At 33.0% G+C, this 10960-nt stretch overlaps 1 protein-coding gene across 1 annotated transcript; it reads right to left on the bottom strand.

Annotated features, from left to right (window-relative positions):
• Positions 1-2964: 2964 nt before the first annotated feature.
• On the bottom strand, positions 2965-4229 carry MONOS_16071 (uncharacterized protein; the record flags this gene model as incomplete). Its single annotated transcript, XM_067868981.1, has 2 exons — positions 2965-3809; positions 4172-4229. 2 exons carry the CDS (start codon positions 4227-4229, stop codon positions 2965-2967), a joined length of 903 nt encoding a protein of 300 aa, XP_067724861.1.
• Positions 4230-10960: the final 6731 nt, after the last annotated feature.

Genomic DNA, 10960 nt, shown 5'->3' with positions numbered 1-10960 from the left:
TCATCAGAAAATGTATCTTTGAGTTTATAAATAGGTGTTTTTGTGAACATTCTTATTGATAAATACATTTGATGAATGTATGATCAAACCCATTAATCCAAGAAAATGAACTTTTTTCAAAAAAAACAAAAAAAATTTTTTTTGACCTCTTTCCGCGTGTTTTTAGGAGATAATAATTGAATAATAATTAATAATAAATCATTAAAAACATAAATTAACATATTCCAGACGTTCCCATATCTTCAGAAAATTGCCAAGAAGAATGATAACATGGGTGATTTTTTTTGAAATCATGAAAAAAGATCAAAAATCGAAAAAATAAAATTTATTGTGGTATTTATTGATCAAATAATAAAATTGATTTTTTGCAAGTATTTAGCTTTTATTTCTGTAATATATATTAGTTTTACTTATTAATATGAAAAAAAAAAATACCTTTTTAATGTTTTTGTTGAAAAGAATTTTTTTGATCAAGTTAAATAAAAATTAACCTAAAATAAATAAAGTTAAACCAACAAAACTCATCAAAAAGACAAAAAAATATTCTTAACTTGCTCAACAAAGCTAATAAAAGGGAAAAAATATAAAGAACTAAAAAAATGAAACAGATATGTGAATTTTTATTATTTCCGTTAAAAAAAGAAATGTGCTTTTCATTAATCGAGGTGAAGCCTCATCAAAAAATTACCGTGTCTGCTGAACAACTCAACAGATTCGGCAAACGAAGATTGTGCTATTTTAATAACTGCAGTCAATAAGAGCAATTGAATCATTTTCGTAACTTATCTTTTTGTTCTTTATGAAAAATACAGTTTTTTTTTTCTCGATTCACTACATCGTTTCCTATCATTTCTACACGATATTTTTAAATTCTCCTTTCGTTAACTGCGTATTTTTCTTAAGTTCCTGCTCTTTTAGCTTATGTGTTGAAATTATCATTAAATTCGTCTCAACCATCATTCGTTTTTTGTTTATGCCATTTCTTTCCCTCTTTCATCATCATCTTCCTCTTTCTCTTGATCATCCTTTTCTTTCATTTTTGCTTCCTCCTCATTTCACTCTCTCTCCATCATCGCTCTCATCTCTCCCTATAGCAACAATATCTATCACTAAACAAGCTACTCGCTTTGATGATCAAAATTGATGGCCTTCCGCTCTTCTTTAAATCTGTCCCCTTTTCTCTCTTCTGCTCTCAGCATCAGCAGCAATTAAACAATGGCATGCACAGTTCTTCCCTCCCTTGTGGAGTTTGGCTCATCCTTAATTCTTTATCCTTTCCCTTTTGATCCCACTGCTCTCTCCCATGCTCGCTCTCAAAGTCGTTTGTCAGCACTTCATCGACTCCTTATTTTTTTTAGACAAGTTCTGTTCAATTTGCTGTTCTGTGGAGTTATCAGTCAGCAAGAATTCAGATTGTGGGATAAGTTGCAGCTTGGGAAAAGAAGAAGAGGAAGGGAATGAAGGAGAAGGAGCAAATGGTTGAAGAATTGATATAACCCTCTTTCAAATACGATTCTGAAAGAAGAAAGTTATACTGAAGATTGAGGAGAGCGTTTGGTGGCACAGAAATAACTGCTCTGCTGTGCTCGCTGGAATATGTTGTGACGTGGCTGTTTTCCGCTGCATTTTACTGAGGTGGAGATGCATGTATTTTTCAGACTGTGGGTGGAGCATGTCATGGTGGGATCGTCGTAGCATAGAATTAGTACTGAGGCAATCAATGGAATCTACAGCAAAGGTGAGTACAGGAAAGAACGCAGTCGAGACAAAGTGGGCTAATGACCTTGTGTGCGAGGAGAAGACGGACATGAACACCAATGTTCTTCTTCTTTTTTTTCATCTCTTTCGTGACACTCTTCTTTTCTTCATCCTCTTCATCATCATCATCCTCCGTATCTTCTCCTGTTCCTCTTTTTCCCAACAGCTGCATACAGATTAAGCAAAGCACAAGCAATTATTATTTTTGCTATGTCAGTCGCCGTTGGTGAAGCCATTACGCCAAAAAGATTCGACCCAACACCCCAGCTCTGTAAATGACGCAGCAGCTCTTCCTTCGTGACTGTTGGTTCGTTGTTCGCTTCTTTATAATTCTCGTTTCTCTTCTCCTTCGCATCCTCATGCATCACCCTTCCCTCATATCCCCTCCGTGGCCTTCCACCATATCCTCCATCTCATTTTCCCTCACCATCTCCTTCTTCATCCAGCCCTTTTACTTCTGCAAGCGCCTCGATGATTTCGACGCGTTGTTCAGCACAATCGCCTGTGGCGAGAACATCAGTTCAGCCAGCTCGTTAAACAGCGTTTTGTCAAGCGAGCTGGCAAACAGCTTGAACGACTTGCTGGTCAGCGAGAGAAGAATAGAAGATGCTTTGTCGCTGTATTCAGCGCGCGGCGAGTGCAGCAGGCGGTGGATGGGCTGGAGAATGCCGTGGCGAAGGAACGCAGAGTGGAACACTGCACCGTTGGTGATGAATTTGTTGGTCAAAGAAGAAGAGACAAGAGGGTACCAACGGAAACTGAATGTGAACATATTTGCGTGTTTATGTATAATGAAATGAATGAGCGAAAAAGTGTGTGTAAAAAGGAAGAAGAAAAAGAATTCGAAAAGAAAGAAAGAAAATTTTGTGAAATGAAATTTCAATTAATAGTTTCTGGCAAACCTCATGAACCTGATCAATTGCTTTGCAACAGCATCATTCTGCAAATGACCTTTATTTTCTAATCAGGATAATTGCATAATCATAGCCATTGGTCCACCATCATTACAATTCATCGTATGAAAGTGAACAAAAAAAGTTAAAAAAAGATAAATATTTGAAAAAGAAAGTGCAGATAAATAAAAATAAATAAAACAATTAATCAAATATATTTTATTTTACAGAAAAATAACAATTTTCCATACAATTCTGGTTCGCTATGTGGGTCATTGCGTTTAGTCCCCTCAGCCTGCGGATGTCGTCGAAGCTACAGACCATTAACTGCACAACAGGAAACGCACAGCCCAGCGAAGGTGGAACTTCTATCGACAAAAAAACCGCTGAAAACAACACCGGCACACAGCTCAATCACATTCCACCGCTTTTCTTTGAACGAACGCCCTAAGCTGTGCTTGATGGATAGCAGGTTGGTTGGGAAAAGAGAAAAGGAAGAAGAAGAAGAAGGTGATGGTGATGATGGCGATGAAATGAGAAATGAAGAAGAAGTGAGTAAAGATGATTTGTATGCAGATGGAAACGTTGAGAAAGTGATCGCGTTCGATAATATGCTGCTGGATATTTCTTGGATTTTTGATTTCTGGCTGATAAGCTGAGCAAAGCGTGGTTTCAATCGATACGGGCTTATTCTTCCTTTTATCCCATTCAATTTTTTCTGAGCCTTTCTAATGTCTTTGTCAAATCCATCTTCTTCTTCCTCTTCTTCATTTTTCTTATTATCGATGCATTTATCTGTCAGACACAACGATCCTTTTTCATATTTATATCTCACAAACTCATTTGCACTCCTCTTTTCATCCTTCTTCCACTCCTTCTCCTTCTCACCACCCACCAGAATCTCCTGGCTAGCCACATACGCTGCATAGTTCAGAAGGATGCTCTGTGGATCAAACACATCCCTCGTCGCTGACAAACTGCTGCTTGCAACACACTTGCATTGCCCAATCTGCTCTTCCAGAGAATCGCACGAGGGATACGCACCGAAATTGAAGAAATAGATGAATGAGAGTGAGAGGAAGAGATTTGGCTGGATGCTCAAATGGACTTTAGTGTGAGTGAAGAGAAGTCTGTGGATGGTGGCGAAGGAGTTAGTGGCTTCGGTAGAGTTCCAACAAAAACAGAAGAAACAGATGGCTGAGCATGTTGCAAGGGAGAAAAAGAAGCAACAAATGTCGATGAAGCTGTGATGTTTTCAATGTGCAACTGGGTAGATGAGAGTGTGCTGTTGAACGAGTAAAATGTCTGCTGTTGTTCATCATCATTTTCATCACCTCCTTCTTCTCTTCCTCTGTCCCTCCTCCTCCTTTCTGTCGCTGCATGTGCAAGCCTTGTGTCGAAAGAATCAATTTGCGATGGGCAAAACTCGTCTTTCTCCTTCTTCTTCGTCTTCACCTTTGGCCTTTCCCACTGATTCCATTTCCTCTGCTCTGAGATCTATTTGCTTCTGAAATCCGCACTCTTTGCCTTTTCCATTTGAACGCACTCTCCTCTCTCTTCGCTTCTTGGTGGTGTCATAAAGCGAGCTGATTAACGCAATGTGCCTTGAAGCTCCTTCCCTCTTCCACTGCCATTTCTCATTCGATGCCCATTCGCCTCATTCACCCTGTTAAGCACAGCCGGAGCGCGGAAGCCGTACGAAGTGCTGAAGCAGAGCGGAGTGCGCCTCTGGGGAAGAGGAAAACAGTTCAAATGCACATTCAGCGAAGCTGCAGGATGCATTAATGGCGATGAAAATACTGTTGAGAGCAGGAAAACTGAATGAATTGATTTTTGGATGGTGTAATCAATCTGCTGATTGAACAGCTTTCAAGCATTTGATAGTTTATTAACTGATACAATGTTAAAATGAGAGGAAATATCTTAGAAGCAGAAGAAAGCGAAGAAGGCTAAGAAAGTGATGATGACGAAGAGACACAGAAATGTTAAATCTGCTGAATAATAATAATTTTGTTGAGAAAAATTTGTGTAAAGTTGTTGTATGGACCAAATATTAAATTCGAAAGTTGATTTCATATATGGCAAGACAATCGTTATCGTAATATTTGTTGAAGGCTGAAGGAAATTGATTGATGAAAGATGACATCCTCAATTCGTTTCTGCCTTTTGTAATTTCCCCTCCTTTCCCCTCAAAAATAAAAAATGATGATATTTCTCAATTTTCTTTCCTTTCCATTTCCATCTTCCATTTAACCCCCAAAATCATCAGAAAATATCAATCCCCTCCTTTTCTTCATCTTTCCCTGTCTCTGCCAAAATATGTTCTCCTCTCAACAAAGAAATATCACTCTTTCATTTGAACAATTCAAAATATTCTTCTTTTTTCTCCGCCTTTGCCCTCTTTTCTTTCTCTTCAAAATCCAATTTCTCCATTCAACAATATACACATCCCTCATCATCTCCAACTTTCTCTTTCTATTTTTACTACATATTTTTCTCCAAATCCCCATATGTTCCTTCTCCACCTCCTTGTCTCAAAATTTCTTTCATTCAAAAACCTTTCTCGAAACATTAACATTCAAAAATATACTCAACTCTCACCCCCCGCTATAAATAATATTCTTTCATCTCTTCTCTGCCCCATATCCCTCATGTGCAGGGCGTTGATGAGATAAACATCAAATACTTCTTTTGGATAGTTGAGAATATTATTAAAGGAGTAGATCGTTCCAAAAACAGAAAAAACACCTCTGGACATCCACCACAATGTGTACGGGCTGAAAGGACCCTCCAGTGAAATGAACGATGTATTTTGTGGAGATGTATTCCGTGCTGCAATTTGACTATTCTGATGCTGAAATGAAGTGATTTATTCTTTAAATGATGATGACCGTGGAATGAAGCTGTTTGACAAAAAACAGTCGAAGGGCAGTTTGGCATTTATTTATTTTCATTTATTTGAATATTGACTTGTTGATACTTTTTATTTTTTTTTTTAGATCAGGAGGTGGAAATGTCTGAAAATGAATGAAAGCAGAATAGCTCATTGCTTAGTCCGACCATCATGTTGGGTGAACGAATTTATATGGAAAGTGTGTATGATGGATGGATTGTGAAGGGAATGGGATATATTATTTTTGGAAAAAGTAGTTTTAGATGATAAACATTAAATTGACATGAAACAAAATTTTTTGCATATTTCAGAAGAAGAAGATAGCAAAACAATTGAAAGAGAAGCGAATGTTGCTGCTTCAATTTTTTAAATTGTTAATTGTCTAAATTAATGAATTCAATTAATATTTTTCAATTTCAACTTATCTTATTCTATTCTGTTTCAATTACATTCCTTGACAATTTTTTACTTTTGAAATTGATTATTTATGCATTGTAATTATTGTAATTATGTTTTTAAGCCAGAAAACATAAGTTTTGTTCTGTTCATAGAAGATTTGATATTTTTTTCGATATATTTTATTTTTTTACAAAATATGAAATAAAATCAATTGGAAACAAATTTTAATCAACAAACAAATTATATTAACAATATATTAATGCAGATTTTCGCATAATAAAACAAAAATATTTTCGATTTAACCCCACCCTTAATGATAATTTTTATGATCAAACGTCGGAATTTTTTATGATATCAAAAAAAATCACCCACATCAAGCGTTTTCCGTGTCAAAAATTTGTCAAAAACTGTTAAGTTTTTTTAATCAATTTATTTCCATAAAAAATATGCTCATTTTATTTTATACATTCAAATGTTGAATTCAGTAATAAAAAAATAATACATTTCAATCTTATAAATACATTAACAAAAGTTTCAATCATGCAAAAAATTTATAAGTTCAATAACTTTCAAATATTTATTTACTTTTTTTTGAAAAAACAATGAAATGCGAAAAACAATCGAAAAAATAGTTTAAAGCAGATAAAACTTGTAATTATAAAACTTCGTTGTAATTGTTTTATAGCCTTATAGTTAAAAACAAACAAAGAAAGAGAGTTAATTAAAAACGAGCAAAACAAATGATCAAAAATAAATTTAAAAAATCCCTAGATATTCATCAAAAACGAAAATTGTGACAAAAAAATTCTAATACTGTCATAAAAACAGTGAAATAAATATATAAATGTTTGCCTTTTTTGTTTTTTCATCTATTTCTTCTGTTTCAACGGGCAAAAATAAATAAATAAATAAATAAATAAATAAATAAATAAATAAATAAATAAATAAATAAATAAATAAATAAATAAATAAATAAATAAATAAATAAATAAATAAATAAATAAATAAATAAATAAATAAATAAATAAATAAATAAATAAATAAATAAATAAATAAATAAATAAATAAATAAATAAATAAATAAATAAATAAATAAATAAATAAATAAATAAATAAATAAATAAATAAATAAATAAATAAATAAATAAATAAATAAATAAATAAATAAATAAATAAATAAATAAATAAATAAATAAATAAATAAATAAATAAATAAATAAATAAATAAATAAATAAATAAATAAATAAATAAATAAATAAATAAATAAATAAATAAATAAATAAATAAATAAATAAATAAATAAATAAATAAATAAATAAATAAATAAATAAATAAATAAATAAATAAATAAATAAATAAATAAATAGGGTCAGTTATTAATCGGGACCTTTTTTTTTTAACGGTGCCGAAATTTTTAAAAAGAAAATTAAAATTCCCACTTTTTATATATTTATAAACATTATCAGTATATAAGCAAACCCTGAAAATTAGGATAATTACATTTGAATACGAAACCTATTTCCAATGGGGGGGAGATGGGGGGGTTAATCCCTTCCATCGAAAAAAATAAATAAATAGGTGGGTAACAAGGGGTATAAAACCATTTAAATTCGTATTGAATGTAAATAAAAATTTAATTTCAATGAAAATTGAAAATTAAAATTAATAAATTAATAAATTGGATTTCAAATCATAACCGTAATAAAAAAATGAAAATTGCTGTGGAACAAAAGAGAATTGCTGGACAAAGGAAATTACGTGCTGCAATGAAATCTTTCGACTACAGAAGGATTGACAATCGGCTGGAACGGATGGCGCGCATTGTGGTTGATGGAGTTGTCAGGATTACAGACGCCATAAACTCCATGGAATTCTCACGAAAAAGGATCAAAAACGCTGTTCGGGCGCTGAGAAGCAAAAGGCTGGTTTCAAAAGTGGGAAGACCGCAATTTGTTATAGGAGACAAAGAACAAATTGTTCTGGATGAAATAATCATTGAATCAAGATCTGGAAGCTGTTTGCCTATACGGAAAGTTCGCGAACTGGTTTGTTGTTGTTAAATAATTAATAATTCTAATAAATATATTAGATGGAAAATGTAATAAATGATACAGACGACGAAGACGCTCCATTCAAAAACGTTTCAATGGCTACGGCTTACCAGTTTGTTAAGCGCCATCCAGAGCTAAAGAAAAGTTCGCCGAAAAATGTTGATGTTAATCGCCTTGCGGTGTCGTGCCAAAGTGTTCTGCAGCCCTGGTATTCATTGCTGGACGGCTTACATGAAAAAAATGAATACTGCAAAGAACTGATATTTAATATGGATGAGTCTTCACTGAGAGTTCCTACCAATTCTAAGCTGAGCGTGGTTCATCCAAAAAATGAAAATCCAGGATTTCGCAAAGAACCACCGAAAATGGCGAATTCTACTCTGGTCGCTGCTGTGGCTGCTGATGGATTTGCACTTCCTTCTGTGATTCTATGGCCTAGCAAAAGTCTTCCTGATGAAATGAAGCCGCTGTTGTCACAGACTTTGGATATCTGGCCGAACGGAAGTGGTTGGATGGGCTGCAATCAGTTCAAAAAGAGCGCACTTACAACACTCCTTCAAGGAATAATTGATCGCAGAAAGCGCATGTCACTGGAAAACTCTCGCTGCTTGCTTCTCATCGACTCACACATTTCTCGCGCAGATCCAACAATCTGGAGAGAATTTCAAAAAGAAAATATCGACGTCATCACCTTCATTCCTCACAGCACACATATCGCACAGCCTCTTGACAGAGGAGTCTTCGCTGTTCTGAAAACAGAGTTGCAAACAAAATATGAACCTCCATCTTCATCGACATCTTCATCGAAAAGAACAGATCTTGTGGATGTTCTCCCTCAAGCAATTCATACCGCCCTCTCACCTGCTGTCATTAAAAAAGCCTTCGCAACGAGTGGAGTTCTTCATAACGAATTTGGGCCGATTCTCATGAAGCTGCCAGAAACATCGGAATATCAACCTTCAACTCATTCAAACAGATTCGACTTCTATGGCAAATTAATTACTGATGAGAAGCTACTGAATGATTGGTATGAACATTTGGGAATTAAAGAAGAAGAAAAAGAAGAAAAAGAAGAAAAAGAAGAAAAAGAAGAAAAAGTTGATGATGAAAAGAATTCTTCTGAAGAAATGAAAAAAGAAGAGCAAAAAGACGATAATGAGTTAGAGTCTTTGGTTGAAATGAAAACAATAAAGAGAAAATTTGAAGTGAAAAATGATGATCATGAAAATGAAAAGGAAGAAATCAATGTAATTGAAAGAAAAAAAGGAAAAAGAAAAGTTATATGTAAATTGGATTCGTCATTTGTGTTTTTTTAATTTTTATTTAATTATTTTTCATATCAAAAAATAAAAATCCCAATAAAAAAAAGGGTCCCGATAAATAACTGACCCTAAATAAATAAATTAATAAATAAATAAATAAATAAATAAATAAATAAATAAATAAATAAATAAATAAATAAATAAATAAATAAATAAATAAATAAATAAATAAATAAATAAATAAATAAATAAATAAATAAATAAATAAATAAATAAATAAATAAATAAATAAATAAATAAATAAATAAATAAATAAATAAATAAATAAATAAATAAATAAATAAATAAATAAATAAATAAATAATAATAATAATAATAATAATAATAATAATAATAATAATAATAATAATAACCGGGTTTTTAAAAATGTTCGGGTTAATAAATCACACTAATGTTTTCACATTTGCGATTGTCGTTCCGTGATATTCTGGTTTTTATATTTGCGCATTTATGTCTCATCAAAACATGTTGTTGAAATAAATTAATTATTTCTTATTTCGAACTTTTCGAAAGTCTCATTATTGTTCTTCAAAAAGCTTTTCTTCTTCCAAAGCTATGTTCCATGTTATTTCTTCACACAAATCAACACGTTCAACTTTGAACTGGCTTGATCATTTTGTTTTGAAAAAAATACTGGATTCTCAAATCATTTGATCAAGAACCAAGAGTGTTTCATCAAAAACTCTTACAAATTCCATTATCTTTCAAACATAAGTTAAAAACTTTCAACATTTCATTTGTCTATTGATTGGTTCTGAAGAATGACCACATCAAACTTTATTGCGATTCTTTTCTATTCCGTTGAGAAAAACAGTTTTTTCAACATATTCTCATTTCAACATCATTTGCACAAACTTTTGTTTTTCGAATATGATCACATTCTTTTTTGAATACAAAATACAAACAATTTGGCTTTTTCAATTTTGATTTGTCACAAGCCCCTTTCTCAAAGATGTGTCATCTCTTATGTGTGAAATATTGTCATTTTGTTTCAATAAAAGTTATTCAATGATGTTCACTTTAATTTTTGGATCCCACACATTATTTAAATCATTATTTGTTCCTTTTTCAACAGCAATGCAATATCATCTGAATGAGAAGAAAAAGTGTCTGAATGATGTTTTCAGAACAAGAATTGAATGACATTTCTTCTTTCTTTGGATGAGTTTGGCTTTCCAACTGATCATCCGGCTGCAGACTTCACACACACACACACACACACACACACACACACACACACACACACACACACACACACACACACACACACACACACACACACACACACACACACACACACACACACACACACACACACACACACACACACACACACACACACACACACACAACCATCACCAAACATTTCTGACCACGTTGATGGGCCGTCCATCTTGAATTTTCAAGTCTCGTCGAGTCCTTTCATTTCGAAGAATCTTCACAGATGAAAAAAATCAAATAAATCACCTCAATCGTTTTTCGCCTCAAAAGTGTGGCTCACTGGCTTTCATTGTTTTCTTATTCCTTCATTTAATCACCAGATGCATTGCCATATCTGCGATTGAATGGAAATAGCCATTGGCCGAAATGGAACCAATGGGAAAGAAACGGATAACATTGCACTTGGGATGTGTTGATAAAAA

The sequence above is a fragment of the Monocercomonoides exilis genome (genome assembly GCF_001643675.1).
Source record: "Monocercomonoides exilis strain PA203 chromosome Unknown scaffold31-1199392, whole genome shotgun sequence".
NCBI classification, from domain to species: domain Eukaryota; phylum Preaxostyla; order Oxymonadida; family Polymastigidae; genus Monocercomonoides; species Monocercomonoides exilis.
This window is presented reverse-complemented; position numbering and strand designations above follow the sequence as displayed.